Source organism: Diabrotica undecimpunctata, chromosome 2 (genome assembly GCF_040954645.1).
Source record: "Diabrotica undecimpunctata isolate CICGRU chromosome 2, icDiaUnde3, whole genome shotgun sequence".
In the NCBI taxonomy this organism is placed as follows: Eukaryota; Metazoa; Arthropoda; class Insecta; order Coleoptera; family Chrysomelidae; genus Diabrotica; species Diabrotica undecimpunctata.
In genome coordinates this window covers 31,221,341-31,242,585 of record NC_092804.1, presented here as the reverse complement: position 1 = coordinate 31,242,585, position 21,245 = coordinate 31,221,341, and the positions used below count along the sequence as shown (strand labels likewise).

The 21,245-nt window shown below is 33.4% G+C and overlaps 1 protein-coding gene across 3 annotated transcripts in view; it reads right to left on the bottom strand.

Annotated features, from left to right (window-relative positions):
- LOC140433262 (uncharacterized) overlaps window positions 1-21,245 on the bottom strand; it is a 42,275-nt gene extending 21,030 nt beyond the window's left edge. For 2 of the 3 annotated variants that reach the window (XM_072521295.1, XM_072521296.1), the window contains exons 1-4: window positions 21,090-21,245; window positions 12,158-12,289; window positions 7,497-7,672; window positions 3,345-4,112 (exon numbers count right to left, since the gene is read on the bottom strand). In XM_072521295.1, the coding sequence (XP_072377396.1) occupies window positions 3,345-4,112; window positions 7,497-7,672; window positions 12,158-12,278 (1,065 nt within the window). In that variant the 5' untranslated portion in view covers window positions 12,279-12,289; window positions 21,090-21,245. The remainder of the gene's footprint in view (window positions 1-3,344; window positions 4,113-7,496; window positions 7,673-12,157; window positions 12,290-21,089) is intronic. The other variant, XM_072521297.1, reaches the window with a different exon arrangement.

Below are 21,245 nucleotides of genomic sequence, written 5' to 3'. Positions count from 1 at the left end.
ATTCCAAAAGATTGGCTTCGATCTACATTTATCGCCCTACCAAAAACACCACGTGCGAACTTCTGCAAGGACCACCGACTAATAAGCCTAATGAGTCACTTTTTGAAACTTTTCCTGAGAATACTTCACACTAGATTGTTTAAGAAATGTGAAGAGGTCAGTGGATGGAGTCAGTTTGGTTTCAAAAATGGACTTGGCACGAGAGAGGCGATCTTTAGTATGCAAACATTGATACAGAATTGTTTAGATCAAAGAAAGGATGTTTTTATCTGTTTCATCGATTACGAGAAAGCATTCGATAATGTAAAACATGAATTGATGATAAAATACCTACAAGAGTTGGGATTGGATGCAAAGGATATAAGAATCATTGCCAATCTGTATTGGAATCAGACAGCAACAGTACGTCTTCAAAATTCCAACGAAACAGAAGATTTCTCCATTAAAAAAGGAGTAAGGCAAGGTTGTATACTGTCTCCAATGCTGTTCAATTTATACGTAGAAAAAGCCTTCGCAGAAGCAGTGGAAGACTCTAATAAGGGTATTAAAGTTAACGGCATATTTATTAATAACATCAGGTATGCCGATGATACAGCCATAGTGGCAGATAACATCGAAGATCTTCAGTGCCTTTTGAATGATCTAACTCTTGCAAGTGAAGCTCGGGGTTTGAAAATAAATATCAAGAAGACAAAATCAATGATTATAAGTAGAAATGATTACCCCAACGCAAAGATATATGTCTCTGGAGAAGAAATCGAACAAGTCAGGCAATTCAAATACTTGGGATGTTTGCTGAATGAGGGTTGGGACCCCGAGAATGAAATAAAGAGCAGAGTTGAACAAGCCAGAAATGCTTTTTTGAGGCTTCGTAAGTTTCTGACTGATCGCAAATTGGACTTCAACCTCCGATACAAGATGCTTAAGTGTTACGTGTGGCCTGTTCTCCTGTACGGAATGGAAGCATGGACGTTAAAGGCCAGTTCCATTAACAAACTTGAAGCGTTCGAAATGTGGTGCCTGCGTCGAATGCTCAGAATATCATGGACGGACAGGGTCAGAAATGAGGAAGTACTCAGAAGAGCGGGCTTACAGGATAGGGAACTTTTTAATTATGTAAAAAGTAAGAAGACTGCATACTTGGGGCACATTATACGAGGAGAACGATACACTTTTCAGCAACTGATACTCGAAGGGAAAATAGAGGGTAGGAGAGGTCTCGGACGTAAAAAAATGTCATGGCTGCGCAATATTCGACAATGGACAGGAATCCACAGCTATGAAATGCTTCGCAATGCTGCTAAAAACAGAATGATTTAATTATGACTATTTAACATCTCACCTGACAAGACGATGTACGGTGGACGCCTACGCAGAAATGCATGGCACCTTAAGAAGAAGAAGTTAGCCAGCTAACAGGTGAAGATTAATAAAAATTTCCACAGTCCAAAGGTTCAAACATTCAGGACCATAATGAAAAGGATTCTATGAATCAGATTCAATTTAAAGTTTTATCAAACAAGTTCATCAAAAAGAACAATTACTTAATTATGTAAAAGTGTTATTGACAAATATTAATAAAAAGTAAGTTGATAAATCTTAATTAAAGAAGGAATAATTTATTTATATTTTATTTTTATTTTTATTTAAATTTATTATAAGAAAATGTGATAAAGAAAACCCCAAAATGGGACAAAATTTAAGTAAACTTCTTTTTAGATGAACTGATGATGCTTTCTGAGCAGAAAGCGAAACGTCTTCAATAAATAGATGAAGTAGCCATCGTCTTTGTCTTTTATTTCTCCACTTTGACCGAAAAACCCACCACTCTTCGAGTGTACCTTAGTTTATATATATATATATATATATATATATATATATATATTGAGATGATTGGTGTTTAAAGAAAATAATTTATAAATTATATACTAGATAATATTAGATATAAAAAGTATTTGGTTATTTTAATAAGCTATATACTAGAGAATTTTATAAAAATTGTAAGGGTATTCTTAAGAAATTAGCATATAATAAGTGTAAGAAGTTTTTTTTTAATAATTATAATATTGTAAATATATTTAAGTGGCCCATGTGCATAGGCAACCAACTATACATTTAAATGACAGTTGAATAAGAATTTACGAATATAAGTGGGGTTATAATGATATGTTGTTTAAAATGTGTAGTTTATTAAATTAGAGTGTTTAACTTACTGATTTAAGTTTATATTCTGATCTGAAAAGCCTAAATGTCAACAAAATTCTCGATAGAAAAGAAAGGAATTCTCTAGAATACAGAATTTAACCTTTGTTTACGGTAGAACGTAGACATAATCGAACATATACTGTTTCGAGAACATTCATATGGAGGAAATGGAACAATTCTAATAGGATTTCTTGCCAGATGATTCTGGAACATGGAAAAAGATATAAATACCCGGTGATTTGGATTCAAGTTATCAGTTACAGTTCAGTCAGATGGCCAGTCAGTTAGTAAGAAAGTTAGTTAGAAGATAGACACATTTAGTTAGTGAAGTCAATTGTTCAGTAAGTTCAAGATGGTCAGAGGGTCCAGATGTTCAACATAATAAGTTTCATGAAGATTAATAAACAGTATAAAGATAATATTATTGAAGATTAAAAATTATGTTATGTAAAAATGGTAATTGGATAATGGAGTACTATATGGAGAGTAATAATAATAAAAGTATTAATTGAAAATTAAAATTATATAATATATTTGGTGATTGGATATTGGTATATTGAAAAGAAGAATATATATATATATATATATATATATATATATATATATATATATATATATATATATATATATATATATATATATATATATATAAATGCTGTTAAGAAGAAAATATTTTAAATTGGTGGAAGCTGATAATTGGAAAAAGTAATTTCACAAAAACAAGGATAACCGAGGCTGAGAACGAAGACATTGAGTGGTGATTAAAATCTTTATTTTGGAGAACATTTTCATTTAGGCATTCAGTGAAAGAAAGGTACAAAATTTTGTTAATATAATTTAGTTAGTGTCATAATTATTTCAATTTTAAAGAGAGTTTGTGTAAATTTTACATTGTCTATATAATTTAATTAGTTTCATAAGAATTTCAATTTAAAGATAGTTTATTTTAAATTTTGCATTGGTTATGTTAGATATATGTGTGTTTCATAATAGATATAATAAAGGTAATTTAAAAAAGTGCTTACAAACGAATTCTTTGAGAACCGCGATAAAAACCCTATATATATTATTAAAAAACACTCATTGCTCATAATTCACAAATAATACATCATAACAATATATATATAATTATTATTTACCATGAATCGAGGTGGCGTTTCTATTTCCACAAATTCGTTTGAAGAGTTCTTAGATTTTAAGTTTTTCCTTCGACCTTTAGGCTTTGCAGGTGTCTGATTTTCTTGGGAATCTTCTGGTGAAATCTCATCTTTTACGGAAATATTGGAACTATTTGTTCCATCCGTTGTCGATTCTTGACTTAGTTGTGGAGCGCAGGAGTTTTGTAAAGCATGCCTTATGATAGCAGCATGTTTTTCTTCAAGGCTTTTCTTTAGTATTTCATGTTCAGATTGTATTTCATCTATTACATTGATTATTTCATAATCTATTTCTTCTTTTTGTTTCTGAGCTTCTGGTAACTTTGGAATATTCGAGTTATTATGAGAACCATTAAATTTATTTATCGGCTGTGCAATGACTACTTGTTGACTGTTTATTTCCTTAGCCCGATCCTCCGGTGTACAGTAACTATCTTTATTAGTTAGAAACGTATCTGATGCTTGCCTTCCGGTATGTTGCAAGGTGTCCACAGCATGAGTATTATAAAAATCTTGAGTTTGAATTTGATTTTTTATTTCAGCTTCTTTCTGTCGATCATACGTTTCTAAATATTTGTTCGCTTTGTATGAATATCCTTTTGGTTCTCTAATTTCTTCATGTTGTGTTTTCGATTTAAAATAATTTTTTGGATTGTACGATGAAGGACTGAGAGGCTGTCTGTTCTGATTATAATATTCTCTACTTTGATTGTATCCATTTACGTGGTTTTGGTACCCATTTCCATTTGCCTAAAAAGTTAAGTTCTAAATATATAATATAAATAATATAAATTAGGATTATTTTAAAAGTGAAAAATTATTTTCTGCTTTATTTATATTATTACATAACACTTCTTTAAAATATGTGAAATTTAAATCCAGAGATTTCTTATATTTGAAATTTGAAAACAACTGATAATAAAAGAACAAACTACAATTTGCATTCCATAACACATCACTTTATCTAGGCAAAAATCCTTCGCGAACTGATTTCTAGTACTCCATTCGTGAGTATAAAAAAATAAGACAGTCAGTTAACCCTCTGTTAGTCACGTGGTCGACAATCGTAGACCACTTCTTTTCAAACACTTGTATATCTCTGTCATTTTCTCTTAGATGCGCGTGTATCTCAGTAGCTGTTGCTAACGGGCGTCTTATTCTAATTTATGGTTTTATTTTTTGTGTTCGGCAATTCAGTTGATTATTTTGTCAAGCATAGAACAGTACTGGTCTACCTACGATTGTAGACCACGTGTCCACTGACGTTACAACATCTGGCTACATTGCAGATATTTGATTCTATTGTTTTCAAAATTCAAGGTAACTTTTATTTAATACCATTTGGTACACTTGTAGTTACTGTGATATATTTTAGATAATACTATGTCTGATAATAAAAGAAGACGGGTGGCACGAAGCAACGACCCGGAAGTTTGGTCTCGATGGTTTGAGGAGATTTCAAGTGGGGAGGAAGAAGACTGTGATGATAAGTCCGAAGATGATCACGATGTGAATGTGGATTTTGCTGAAAGGAGAGATCACGAAACAGACTCTGAATTAGAAACATCGGAGCAAGAGGAGTTGGCCCAAGATGAAGGAACGTCAGACGACTCTGATAAAGCAAGTCCTTCAAAATTTTACATAGAAAAAGACAGGGTGACTAAATGGAAAAAGAATAATTCCAATTTACAAGTTCCTATCCGTTCTCAGGATCTCATCAAACTTATGCCTGGTACAAAAGGAAACTCACGCACAAAATTGATTGCCTGAAGGTATTTTTGGATGAAACAGTTGTTAGAGTAATAACTGTCTCGACAAATATTTTTATAAAAAAAAAACGGAGCAATTAACAAAGAAATCAAGATTGTAGACAAACTAATGAAACTGAAATTCGTGAATATATTGGGATATTGTTCTTGATTGGTATTCTTAGAAGTTCCAGAAAAAATTTACATAAAATATGAGATAATTCTCAAGGATCCGGAGTTGAGTCTTGCTACCTGGCAATGAGCGAGAAAAAGTTTCGATTTCTCATAAGATGTCTACGGTTCGATGTGGAGACAAAAACAGAGCGAAGAGAAATTGATAAACTTGCACCCATTAGAGAACTTCTGGAAATATTTTTGGTGAATTTCCAAAATAACTTTATTCCTAGTAAGTATCTTACAGTAGATGAACAAATGTTAGCATTTAGGGGACGTTGTGCGTTTCAGCAGTACATCCCAACGAAGCCAGCCAAATATGGCATTAAAACATTTGCTCTGGTAGACGCAGAAACGTTTTACACATTCAATTTGGAAACTTACGTGGGAACTTAGCCAGAAGGTCAAGTAGTCCGGCACTCAGTCTGGCAAGAAAAGTAAGTCGGTGGTATTGATATCCTCCATGCACAATGATGATGCTATAGATGAAGATACTGGAAATGATAGAACGCTGATCAATTGTGTCAGAATTATAACGTCGCAAGAAATACACGCCATTGGCCAATGGTTGTGTTTTATAATTTATCGAATATTTCTGGCATAAACGCCCTCTGCGTTTATAAGACTAATATCCCAAACAGAAAATAAAACGCAGTGAGTTTTTTGAAAAGTGCTTGGAAATTATTCCGACCACAAATTGAAGTTAGATCAACAATTCCTCGGTTGCCAAGAGAAATGAGGAAGCGAGCTCAATCTCGGGTGGGCATGGAAAATAATCCCCCTCAACCCCTGTGCGACCAAAAAATTATGCCGGGCGTAGCCATGTTTGATGCATTAAATAGTCAAAAATTTCGTCATCAAACAACTTTTTAAATACATCAACTCTACTACAGTTTTCCAGTTTATTTTTTAGAATTTCCCAATAGTAAGTCCAACCAAAAGTTGCTGGCATACTAGTGTCATACAAAATTTTTAGTCCATTTTTTTATCTTTATTTTGTCGGTCCGTTTTGATTTCAAGTTGTTAAACCATTTATACAGTGGCAAGCTGTCTTCGTCCTTACTTTTTCTTCGTCGCTACTGTTTATATGCTGGAACTCAATTTCATCAACTAAGTCTGTAGAAAATATACTTTTCATATATTATTTTAAATTATTTTCGTCCAAGTCCTCTTTATTGGTCTGTGGGCCAGCATCGAAAGGTATAATAACAATGTCTACTTCATGTTCAATAGTTTCTATAGCAGCATCTAAGTGGCGATACTTTTAATGGATATATTGGTGCTAAGTATTTTGCCGGCTTCTACCCAGTGTCTTTAAACGAGGACACCTAACTTACCTAACTTATGTAATACAATTTCAGCAAACTCGAGAAAATTTGTTAAAAACACAATAACTTACATTCACAACTACAAGTTTGTTGAAAGATTCGATTTCATTCATAGAGTTTGCACAACCGAATTACAAGTTCGCTATCATGATTTTAAAAGGACGAAATACGCATAAGCAAATGGTGGTGCTCTGTATTAAAATTAAACCTTAACTTCCGTTTATATTTTCATATCTATACAGTATTAATTAAAAACCTGCTCTAGTTGTCTTTGTTAGAATGCCTGAGAATGCTTCGATGTTACGTGTTCTCTACTCTTCTTTATGGCTTAGAAGCGTGGACACTAAAACAAGTCCATCTGAATAAGTTGTCCGCCTTTGAATTTTGGTGTTACAGGAGAATCCTACGAATATCATGGATTCAAAGAATGTCAAACGTGGAAGTAACTAGAATGATAGGAAATGGGGCGGAAATAATATTAACTATCTAAAGACGAAAACTTGAGTACTTAGGACATGTGATGAGAGGGCAAAAATAGGCATTATTACAACTTATTATGCAAGGCAAAATCCGAGGAAAGCGAAATGTGGGAAGACGAAGAATATCCTGGCTTAAAAACTTAAGGGAATGGTTTGAATGTAGTAGTGCAGAACTTTTTAGAGTGGCAGTCAACAGAGTCCGCATAGCCATGATGATTTCCAACCTTCGATAAAAGATGGAACTTAAAGAAGAAGTTATCTTTGACTGTATATTAAAAAAATTAATTAATCCGTATTTCTGAATATAGCTTTAAAAGGCATTATTCATAAACTTTAAGCATATTCCAATCAAACGTAAAGAGCATTCTAGACTTAAGTCTTTAAGTAAATAACAGTTATATTTACCATGTTAAAATTTTCCTTTCCTTGTGGATTTTTCTTGTTTCGGCGAGTTCTTTTCGAATTACGAAATTCACTAGGTTGGTTACGACGATCTTGTGTTAGATACTGATTGTTTGTTTGCTCTGGTAACCTTCTCCCATGATTTCTTTGGAACAAAGGTTCAAGCTCTTGAAGTGGTTCTAAGAGATATAAAGCAAACGTAAGTTTTGTTTTATATAAAATTATTTGCTAAAACATTTTATATACCGCAATTCAACAACGTTCAAAAGAGAAAACAGGAAAAAGTGATCACTGCCAGAAACCGTAATACAAGCTTTCGAAATAGGCAGTTTGTATCGCCAGGATTTTCGAGCTAATACAATCATCAAATCATACCACTACTCAATGCTTATTTAGAAAGAAGATATCCAAACTTTCGCTATTGGCACGGTATCGGTAATTTATGCCGCCTTTTTAGTAATTTTAAAATTCCGTAAAGAATTATTAGTTACATCCATTTCTCCGTCCCACTATTCTCAAATGACTATATTAGGCAACTAAAACCACAAATACTACGTCGGTTTATGATTTTTTTAGTTGTTAGTGAAACGTTTAAATGATAGGGATTACATTGACGGCATTCCGTGTCGCAGTAGCTTAGCGTAGCGTAGCTTTGAATTTTATCTGGTTTTATTATTTTTTATTTAGTACAAATGTTTTTTGGTGATAAGAGCAGCGACGCACCTTAACTGACTTCGGAACTCTATAAAGCCATTTTAATCCTACACGAATTGGCTCCCAAACGCATACATGAACTGGCTCCCGTCCATTACGAAATTCCCAGAAATTGAATCTCTTTCTGAATCTTGGATTTTGAGGAAGAGAGGTATAATATATACCAGAAATTAGAAATGTAGTCGTAATCTGTTTAATTGTTAAAGAAACTGCAACATAGACCATATAGGTTGATGCCTTCTTGACATATTTTTTACAAACTCAAAAGCAGTTATATACGTTTTCCTCGTAAAAGACATATTTGATGTTCAATGACATTTCTTTTAAGACATATTGGTTTTCGGTATACTCTTTTAGGGATACTACTACTTCTTAGTTTAATTATGTATCTATTTGAACATTTTTCAGAACCTCCAAAAATTGGAAAATGTTCGGATGGCAAGTACAAAACAAAAAATTGAATTTTTAATGGGAATTCTCGCAAGCATTCGTCATTCTTTGTAGAGAATTACTATGTTCGGATCACGTGCTAGGTGTAAATTTGGCGCCTTCAGCAATGTAGTTATATACCAAGAAATCTGCAAATTTTTGAACTACTGGATGTCTGAGTAAGATTGCTCCAATATTTAAATTCCAAAAAATAAAGACTGAACACGTATTTTAAATACACGAAATGTTCGATTCTTTCAACTATTCCGTAGCCAAGCCCAGTTTCTGAATCTTTCGCCACCTGTTTCATATAATTAAACTTCAACATAAAGGTACAAACACATGTTTTTAACTTCCAATATATGTACGTCGTAATACCAAACGAATGGCTTAACTTGGAATTCATAGCTATATTAGCTTAATGAGTCACTAACAAAAAATATTCTTAAAAATGATACAGAATCAAATTTATAAAAAATGTGAAATGGACATAAGTGATTCTCAGTTTGGATTTAGAAAGGTCTTGGAAATAAGAGAGGTGTTGTTTGCGATTCAAACAGTCATTCAAAAATGCCTCGATCGCTAGAAAAAAGTATATCGACTGTTTCATTGACTACCAGAAGGCTTTTTGATAGAATCCAGCATGAAAAATTGTTATATAAACTACATAACTATGAATATTAACTTGAATTCTGATGCATATTCAAACAAGACCCCCAGACGGCCAATGGTCATGGAGGAATAACTGTTTGTTTTATTAGGAGAGCTATTACTTTAAGAAATTACTGTAATTTACAGTAATAAACATATCTGAATCTTAATCTGAGAGAATAGATTTTCTCCCTATGTATATTAACTATCAGTTAACGATAGCAGAAAAAAATAGTAGACAAAAATTACAAAATATACTATAAATGGAATAGAGCAAACAGAGCCACAAACAGAGTTTGTCTGAATAAAACAATATGGAGAATTAAAAATATCGGGAAAGAAATTAAAGGCAGAATTTACACGACCTGATATAGAGAGGACAAAAAGGATATAGAAACAGCAGAGATAAAAACACTTTGATAGTAAAACACTATGGAACAGAGGTAGAAGTACAGATATACGCCATTGATGCAAGGTGCAGAACATCAAGGACTGGGTAAGAAATAAAAGAGGAGATTGGAGCGATTGTATAAGCCGAATGACAACAAATAGAGTAGTAAAGACAGCAAGAGATGGTTTCCTAATAGAAAGACTATCAGTAGAAAGACCACGTAAACGATGGAACGACAACTTACTGGAGGCACATTGAAAAATAGACAGAGTCATGTCTACAAATAATGGATAAGAATAATAAGAAAAAATGAACAAGGAAAAGAAGACTATAAATAGACAGGGTTATTGAGTTATAGACAGAGTTAATAATGCAAGTGGGCCAATGGGACGAACAATATATCTTTAAAAAAGTAATTGTGATTAGCAAAACCGATGATAACTGTCGCATTGACCTAAATAACACACAATTATAATAAGTTTACCAATTCAGATACATAGGACTAGTACTAAACGAAAAGCAGGATTAAATATAGAAATAAGAACAAATAGAACAGGCTAGGAACATATACAATAAATGGAAGCAAATTATCTATCACTGAAAACCAAACTCAGTCATCCAAATTGAAGTTATTAAATGCTATGTTTGGTCCGTCCTTCTGTATGGAATCGAAGCCTGGAGATTAAAATTAAATACCATGCATGAGACATTGCGGCGAAGGATATACGAATTCACGCAGCCAATTCACGTAAACCCTTTTATCGGTAGAGAGCTTATTACCTGCAAACGGTAGCCAATTCATGTGCACCCAAGAGCAGATCTAAGATCTTAGAGGTAGGTAGTTATAGTAACGGAATAATTTTAAGAAATTATTGTATTAGTCTGTTATTATTACAGTACCATTTTAAAGATAAAAATTCTAAAATATATTTGACGGCCACAGAGTTACAAGAGATGGTTAATACATTTTTCAGATATTAAGGATATAGTGGAATTTAGCAATAAAGTGAAAGGTGAGGTTTTTCTTCTTCTTCTTTGTATGTTAGGTTTTAAGGCTTGTTAAATCCGAATTCTACGAAAATACAGTCTGATTATTCATTCTACATTGACAAAGATGACGAAAATACTTGGAAGAATACTCCAGTAACTTCAGATAAAATCAAATAAAAAAATATAATAAAAATTCTTCCTGGAAATGAGTCGACCTAATTGGAATAATTTTATAAATTTATAACCACCCATATGATTGACCACATAGTTTCCTGTACCAATATTTTTATTGAAAATCGAATAGCTAAATTTTTATATAAAGAGAAAGATGCTCTACAAACTAAAATCCCGTAGTAAGGTTCAGGCTTTATTTGGAGCCCATTTTTAAATTCCAGTCAACAACGGAAATCATTTAAATTGTATGGAATTGTGGTTCAAAGATGGAAATGGAATGTAAATACTAAGAGTACTTTTCAGTTATCAGATATTCCTCTTTCTTCTTCGTAGTCTTCGCCTTGATAATATTCTAGCTAGAAAAGATCATGACAAAATTGACAAATTAGCTGCTATTAGATTTAGGAGAAATATACTTTAGGAGAATTTGTCAACACAGATGAAATGTTACATTCGTTTTGAGATCGATGCGGTTTTGTGCAATATGCCGCAAAAACCAACTAAATTTAGTATAAAGTTATATTCACTTTATGACAGTAGGACGTACAATACCTAGGTAGTATGTTTTGGAATATACTGTGGTCAAGAGTTTGATGGCCCCTACAGGACATCTATAATAAGCCTTTTGATATTTTATAGAGATTCGTAGATCCTATCAAAAACTTCCATATAAATATATCAAAGGACAGCTATTCTACGAGGTATCTATTAGCTGAATATCTTCTTTAAATTGGACTAACATTAATTGGTAGCTTGAAAAAAAAAAAGAAATCCAACCTGAAGTAGGATTGGCTTTATTAGGATTTTAAGATAATATCACTCTATAATCCCATATGTGAGCCGAAAGAATAAGGCTGTATTTCTATTATCAAGTATGCATGATGTAAGTGAAATTAATGAGACTACAAAAACTACAAATCATTTTGGACTGCAATAGAGTCTGGCATTGATATTGTGGACCAGAACTCAAACACAAAGCAAAGAATTACTAGAAGATGGCCTATTTTTTTAGAATGTTTGGTATTGCCGGAATTAATTCTGAAATTATTTACAATAATAATAAGCCTTTAACTGATCCTCCTAGAAGGCGTTTTTTTCTAAATGACTTAGCTGTTGAGCATAATTTTATATGCAAGAGGCATAGTACTAAGACTATCAATTGTAACAATTAATGAAAATGAAATAAAAGATTTGACTTAACTTTTTCAAGTTTACGATTACTTAGAACTGTATTTTTCTTTTTGTAAATACAACACAATAGTGGGGAAAACTAAAGAATTTTTTTGTATTAAAACTATTAAATAAATTCTAGTACCTGTATCAGTATCACGATCTTCATCAATTACCAATGCATCTGGAGAAGGACTGTCACAAGTAGAAGATGATACAAGATATGAAGTCTGATCTACATTTGGTCCGTTATTGTGCCAGTTCATTTTCGTAGTGGCTAAAACGTTAAAATACAAACTCTTTATGTAAGACATCTTTATATGTAAAAATCTTTAGTTTGATCGCTCTAGAATTACTAAAAAAAAGTAGTACAGTGGGCGGTACCTACTGTAGACTAGCAAGAAGGTATGCAGACGATACTGTTCTGATAGCAGAAAAAATAGAAGGCACAAGATATATTAGACAGAGTTATTAATGTAAGTAAAGCAATGGGACTGACAATAAATCTTCAAAAAACTAAAGTAATGGTGATTAGCAAAACTGATGAAAATTGTCGCATTGACCTAAATAACACTCAATTAGAACAAGAGTTTACAAACTCAGTTATTTAGAGGTAGTACTTAATCATAAGTGGATCTAGATATAAAAATTAAAATACGAATAGAACAGGCTAGGAACATGTACAATCGAAATCTCAGACATCCGAATTAGGGATATTAAATCCACTATTAATGCTCTGAATTCGCTAGTCGAAAAAATTGAAAAGACAATAGTGGCAAAAGAAATAACCCTTTGCGCTTTCATTTACATAGAGGGAGCATTTGATAATACCTCATTTGAATCCATAAAAAGAGCACTAGCAAAGAGGAGCATTGAAGTCTCACTAATACAATGAATTTAGTCAATGCTACAAACAAGAATCATCACTACTGGTATTGGAGGAGAATTTGTGACTGTGACAGCAGTAAAGGGGTGCCCTAAAGGGTGAGTATTATCGCCTCTGCTATGGTCTTTGGTTGTAGATGACCTTCTCACTAAGTTGCATGATTCTGGTTTTATAACCCAAGGTTACGCAGATGACCTAGTTGTTACAATTAGGGGCAAGCATGACCAGACTATATCTAGTCTCATGCAAACTGCTCTTAACGAAATTAAAAGTTGGTGCTCGAAAGAGGGCTTAAGTGTCAACCTTAGTAAAACGACTTTGATACCTTTCACAAGGAGACGTAAATACAATTTACAGGCACCAACTATGAATGGCATTACATTAGACTATTCCAAGGAAGTAAAATATCTGGGGGTAAGCCTAGATCAAAAACTCACCTGGAATAGTCATATTGAAAAAATTTTATCCAGAGCTTTGGTGGCAAGTTGAACCTGCCGCAAGACGTTTGGAAAGACTTGAAGCCTACAACCGAAAATTACTCTCTGGTCATATAAAATAATAATTAGGCCCATGGTCACATACGCATCATTCGTATGGTGGCCAAAAACACAACAAACAACAGCTAACGCTAAGCTGCAAAAAGTGCAGCAGCTAGCTTATCTGGGAATCACAGGGGCAATGTCAACATGTCCCACTGCAACTCTAGAGGCGATGCTAAACCTTCCTCCCTTGCAGTTCTGCATAAGGATAGAGGCAGTAACTACCGCCTTAAAACTGCGACAGACACAATTAATGAAACCTGGAGATCTAGTTGGCCACCTGAAAATCTTAGAAGAAATTCCATTGGATTCTAAGGACATGCTGACAGATGCTATGCCAGTCAAATTTGACTTTGAAACACCCTTTGAAGTTGTCATAAAAAATCACCAAATGGGTGAAGAAATTGAACCAAAAGTGGAAGAAGGTTCACTCGTATGGTATACGGATGGATCTAAGATAGATAAAAGGGCAGGAGTGGGAGTTACTGGGCCGAATTTTAGGCTATCTAAATCTCTTGGAAACGCCCCAACTATCTTCCAGGCAGAAATACATGCTATAGACATAAGTGCCCAAGAATGTCTCAACCGAGACACCCGTAGGGCAAAAGTCTTTATTTTATTAGACAGCCAAGCCACCTTAAAGGCTCTAAAGTCATTTACTTGTGAGTCAAAGTTGGTTTGGGACTGTAAACAATCTCTCAAGAAGCTGGCGGAATGCAACAATGTAACTGTGATGTGGGTGCCAGGTCAGCAGGGAATTGCAGGAAATGAGGAAGCTGACAGCCTCGCAAAAGAAGGAGCTAATACCCCATTGCAGGGTCCGGAACCCTTCTGTGGACTATCGACAAACCCACATCAGAGAGGAACTCCGTACCTGGGAACTCAATCAACCAAGATCATATTGGTCTAACACACCAGGACAAAGGTAAGCAAAAAGGCTCATAAAAGTGTCACCTACTGCAACAAACCGCCTTCTCGAAATGAGTAAAAAAGATATCAAAATGGTCACTGGCCTTCTCACTGGTCACTGCCCTCTGAGATATCATCTCAAGAAGATGGGCAAATCAGATAGTGAGAACTGTCGTTTCTATCACAATGAAAAAGAAACGGCAAAACATATACTATGCAACTGCGTAGCACTGTTCTGCAAACGACTAAAATTCCTAGGAGACGTCAGTCTGGCATCCTTCGATATAGGAAACAAGTCACCTAGGACACTAATCAACTTTATCAAAAGTATTGGCATTCTAGAGTTTAACTAGATTAATGTATGCACAAAAGATCTCTATAGGTCGAAGTGCGGTGAGGCCGCATGGCCTTAACGACCTCACATGATCTAATCTAAATCTAATCTAGGGTTATTAAATACTACGTTTGGTGAGTTTATCTATATGGAGTTAAAGTCTGGACATTAAAATTAAATACAATGGGACAGCTAGAAGCCTTTGAAATGTGTCTTTTTAACAGAGTGCTCAAAATATCATGGACACAAACCATTACAAATCGAACAGTATTAAACACGACAATTAAAGAGTAAGAACTTATAACAACGAATAAGAAAAGAAAGATCTCCTACCTAGGCCACATAATGAGAAATGACAAATATAACCAGCTACGAATAATAATTGAAGTAAAAATAGAGAACGAAAGAGGAGTAAGCAGAAGTGCCATGTCATGGATTCGCAATTTAAACTAAAACCATAGATGACATTACATAGACCATGGATGCATCAAAAGCCACTACCCACTTATAGAAGGCCACAAGAAGCTTACGTAGGCCGACCTCAACAATACAATGAATAAGAATACAAACAAAAAAAAAAAAGGAAAAAATGCCGAATATTTGCAACGCACTTGAAAGATGTGTTTACGGTAAACAGAATATTAAATATAGGCATGAAAATAAAGCACTAAACCTATCAATTTTCCGCATCAAGATGAATCGCTGTGCAACTTTTTCATTTGGGAAATTGTCAGGAAGGTTTTTGAACAAAATTCATGTGAGTAATATGAAAATTTCATTTTGTGTATAAGGAAAATGCATTTCCAAATGGCATAGAAGATAAAAATTTGCAACTGAGATAATATCGACATAAAAGAGTTCAATTTGGTTACTCGGGAGTTTTCGAAGTCGCTGGATACGAATATGATAACGATGATAGTCCTTGATCTATCTAAACTTGTTCTAAATCATTTGAAAGTCATTACTCGGGGTTTTTTAGATCAATGAATACGAATATGATAGGTTTGTTTTAGCACAACACTTTTGTATGGTTTTAAAATGGTCACGAAACTGTTTGGCATCGATTTTATGCGCTTTCTTCGACTTTGCACTGTTCGCTTACGATGCAAAGAGGAGACGTGTTGGAACGGATTTTGAGACTAACCTAAGCACTGGTCATTTATTTGAATCCTGGCCATTTGTTTAGAATAGGCCAAAAGAAAACAAAGAAGAACAATTTGTTACTTGTTTGCTTGCCATTTGTCTTCCTTTCTGTATTTTAACTATATTGTAACCTAATTTCTTTAATTTTTCATTACTTCAATAGTTTTAAAAACGAATAATATTGTATTACTTGATAAGTGAAATTTGGAAAACGTTACAATTAGTTAATTGAAGTAATATTGTGCATTTATTTGTAAATTGCACATTTACAAAAATACATAATTTTCGGTCGATCTATGCCAGCCTCATCTTTTTAAAACACAAACATCAAGTTTGATTATAAATAGAACGAAAACGATTCCATTATTATTATTTATTATTAGATTTATATATACAGTAAAAGCCAAATAAAGTTGCGTGCACGTCACCAAGGTCGTAATTCTATTATATGTGTGGCTACATTTCTATAGAAAAGCGTATGTTACTTAAGTTTGCTAAACAATCACTTCTAAAAATAACCCGATCAGTAAAAGAACTTTTGTAACAAAATAATGTATATACAATGTAGCTTTTTTTATTTAGATGTCCCTCATTGTAAAAGTTTGTGTTGAAACGTTCATGAAGAAATCAACAATTTTTTACCACGATTTTTTAGGTTATCTTGTGAAAAATAATTATTTATTTGTCAAAATGCCTAAACAGCTAAATATTCGATGCAAAGGACTTGTGGCTTCATTAGTTAACTATTTTGAAGAAGAAAGGAATGATAATGGCCCTTTGTTGCCCTTAAACGCTGTGCAAGAGGTAATATGCGAATAAAATATCATTAGCATATGTCAAATGCAGAAAAAAGGTGAACAGTTCGAGTCACCAAAGAAAAAGCGTTGCACTAATAAACGAGTAACAACAACAACTTTAAATACAAGCTCTATTCGTGATACCATTTACAATATGTACCAGAGAAGTAAGTATGATTATAACAAATATACATTTAAAATAATTTTATTTCTGTATGCTTTTAGAACAGCACGTAACGGTAATCATTATGGGCCCAAATGAAAGATAAAGAATTATTTAATGGTAGTACCGCTTCTGTAAAAAGATTACGCAAAGAACTTGGGTTTGAGTGGATAAACGATAATCCATGACGAAGACTTATGGAATTACCTAACGTTGTTTGTAAAAGAGTACAATTCTTGAGAACTTATAAAGAAGCGAACGATGAAGAACCAATTTGTGTTTCTCGATGAAACTTGGATATTTCAAAATGGGATCATTGGTCATTCTTGGTAAAATGAAAATATAAAGAGTGTTAAAACCGCTAAATAGGATGGCAAAAGGTTTGTTGTATTAACATAAGTTGTTATATGAACATTTAAATAATATCATTGCAGATATATTATACTCCGTGCTGGAAACGAAACCGGATTTATAGAGGGTGCTGAAGCAATATTTTGTTCAAAAACTCTTCTAAACACTTAGTGATTATCATGTGAAAATGAACCAGGCAAATTTCTTGAAATCGTTTGAATATCAGTTGCTGCAAAACTTAGAGAATCCTTTTCTAATATTACTTGATAATGCACCTTATCACAGTATGTTATTGCATAAAACTCCGAATACAGGATGCATAAAAAGTGCTATTGAGGAGTGGTTGACAGAAAAAAATATTCCCTATTCCCATATGATGTTCAAAACAGAATTGTTGCGCATCGTTTCTCAGTAAATATACAGATATAATCTTACATATAAATGTCATTGGTTTTAAACATTTTTTTAGAAATAAACCACAAACCAAGTATATAGTGGACGATATGGTAGAACGGTATGGACACGTTTTATGTCTTCCTCCTTACCATTGTATCTTTAACAATATTAAATTAATTTGGGGCGTAGCAAAAAATTATTACAATAGACACACATAAGCAATCTCAGTAAAGATGGTAACAGCGCTAACAACTGCCTAAACAACTGGCATGAGGCACTTTACATGATTACTCCTTATATGTGAAAAACTCTATCAATCATACTGAAAGAAAAATATTTAAATGGTATGAGAGAAAAATAATATTTGATCGTCAAGAAATTAGTTCAATAGTAATAAATGTTAATAGTGGAGAGAGTGACACTGGTGTGGAATCAGATTCAGAAAATGTTTAGTTCGTTGATTTTGTTTTTTTTTAATGTCATGTTTTGTCTTTGAAAATACGTTCATTATTAAAAAACATTTTATTTTATTGCTTGTAGTTTTATTTTGATTATGTTTATTGTTTGGTAACTCAGTAATAACCTTACAACTTTTATTGTGGAATTCCTTACTTTGTGAAATCTATTCATGAATATAATTAACAAAAAACAAATGAAAAAAAAAAAAACACTCATTTTCAAATTCCATTTAATATAGTGTGAAATTTGCTACCTTCATCTTTTTTGTTTACTTCTATTCTTTTCTGTTAATTTTCATACTTTATGAACCATCTGACAACGCTGCAAGTGTTCACAATGATGACGTGACCGCAACTTTATTTGGCTTTCACGTAGAATAAAAATGCAAACTGGTAGAAATTAAAAATGCCAGAGTAGGTACTGTGACTAAAAATAGCCCGACATTTAAATGATAAGCAATCTCAAAGTAACCCCCATTAATTATTTAAATCGTTGGATGCTTGAAAGAAATTAAAAGGCATTTGTAGGTAATGAAAATAAAACAGGCAAGTTAGTTATTAAATATGAATATTGATATTTTATAATAATATACACAATTGTAGGTAGAGGCCGAAAATAAATTTTGAGTGTGAGAAGAAAATTGGTGAAATTTTTAGACATGAAAATGTATTTTAACATCAAATACACACTAAAAGCTTCTAGAAGAGAAAATTTGAATTAAAAGGAATATGATTGACAGAACAAATTAAAATAAGAAATGATCTAATTGAAAGAAGAAACAATAAAATATAAGTAAAAAAAATAGTCTACTTGAAAAAAAAAAAAATTTAATTAGGCAAAAAGTTTTATTTTCACTGCTATAAATTTAATGTGTGTAATGTTAACAATAAATTCTATAAAATATAGTGCTGGACACTTAATCTCAATTGAAAATCAAAATAAAACGGCCAACTAAACTAAAATGAGAAATTTTGCTGGTTTGCGCAGATCAGTCCAAACGGTAATAGATTTTGCCCGTGTATTGAAATGATGGTAGTAGAAGTAAAAACGCAGAAATAAGGCAGCCACAAAATATAACAATAGGAGAATACAACATAGAGGGGGTAAAAAACTTTATATACTTGGGATCCCTCGTCACGTCTGATAATAACGTTACGGAGGAAGTGAACAGGCGAATATTTATTGCAAATAAATATTACCATGGCTTAATTAGGCACCTAAGATCAGATAACGTCGCAAGAAAAACAAAATGCCAAATATATAAAACCCTAATAAGACCGGTACTCACATATGGCTCAGAAACCTGGACACTCACTAAAAGAGAAGAAACCTTGTTAGCCACCTTCGAAAGAAAAATCTTGCGACACAAATATAAGGGCACAAAAGAAAACGGAATATGGCGAAGAAGATACAACTCTGAACTATACAAAATATACCAGGATCCGGATATTATAACATTCATTAAAATAGGACGGCTGTGTTGGATAGGACATGTAGAAAGAATGAAAGAAGGCGAAATAACAAACAAAATATTCAAACAGATGCCAGTAGGAAAAAGAACAAGAGGAATACCAAAACAGATACTTAGAACAAATAGAAAATGATATAACAACCTTAAAAATAAAAAACTGGAGAAAAAAAGCACGAAACAGATCAGAATGGAAAAGAATTCTGGAACAGGCCAAGACCCAAAAAGGGTTGTCGAGCCAGTGATGGTGATGATGATTGAAATGACGGTTTCGAAACCGTACATTGTACATTGAACGACCACAAGTTGATTTGGAATGCCAAAGGGACGTAGGATGGACGGTCCAACTTCATTTGGACGCTTTTTATCTATTGCGCAGCAGCGTTACATGACGTACGGTGGCTGTATGAGTTGGAACAGATCTGATAACGACGATGGTCTTCGAGCTACCTGGTGCTCAGGGTAGACCTCCTTTTCTGAAGTTTTATGCTATTTTATCTGAAAGCAGTCGAAAGCCATTATTTGGGGGATTTCGAGATCGCCGAATACGAAAATTGTGACGGCGATGATACTCGAGCTACCTGCTGCCGAGGGTGATCCTCCTTTTCTGAAGTTTTATGTTATTTTCATTCCGAATCAGTCAAAAGTCGGTACTCGGGGTTTTCAAGGTCGATATGAACAAAAATATTAAGACAGGTGATTCTCGAGCTACCTGGAGCCCAGTGTGGACTTCGCCTCCTAAACTTTTTAGTTATTTTTATGCGAAGATAGTCAAAAGTCATTACCTGGGAGGTTTTTCGAGTTGCTGAACACGAATATTTTATGCAATTTTCATTTTATCACCATATATTTTATTCACAAACTTTGACAGTTTCTAGAATCGAATGCAAAAAGTTTTACAGCCATTGTTGCTGCGAAAAATTGGTAGGTATAGTGCTTCGTTTCCTCGCCAAACAGACAATAGCAAATGATCAGAATAATGTAAATTAAGATTAGTACGATTTGAACATTACAGTCAGGAAATAAGCAAACTTGTTGAAAATAGACTGTTTTAAATTAAATATTAAAAAATTCTGTAATATTAATATTTTACCCAAATATTTTACTGACTGTTGCATCTAAGAGTCGGCTCGAAGCTTTCGAAATGTGGTGTTATAGGCGCATCTTACGTATATCCTGGGTTGATAGAGTTACTAATGTGGAGGTCCTGCGTAGAATGGGGAAAAAATGTGAAATTCTCATGACCGTCAAAACTAAAAAGTTGGAATATCTAGGACATGTAATGAGAAATCAAGAACGTTACGGCCTTCTCCAGCTGATTCTCCAAGGGAAGGTAAATGGTAAGAGAAGGCCGGGAAGAAGACGCATTTCCTGGCTTCAAAATTTACGAAAGTGGTATAACACGACTACCACTGAACTGTTCCGCGCTGCAATAAATAAAGTAAAGAGAGCCGTGATGATCGCCAACATCCGGAACGGATAGGCACTTTAAGAAGAGGAATATTTTACCCAAAGGCATAAAATTAAGTCGACTATTAGGACAGAATAAAAATGAACATAAAATCAAGCAATATGCACTAAATGTCTAAATCTAAAGAAATGAAAAAATAAAGCAGAATATGGTCGACTTACCTTGCACGTAATTTGATAGAAATTTTAACTAATGTAATTTGTGAAATAAATATAATGCGTTTAAAATTCCAAACACAACATCATATTAATACAAACGTCGAAGTATTCTTCGCAAAATCTATTTTAAAGTGATTGTTACAAAAAAAAACCGATTAA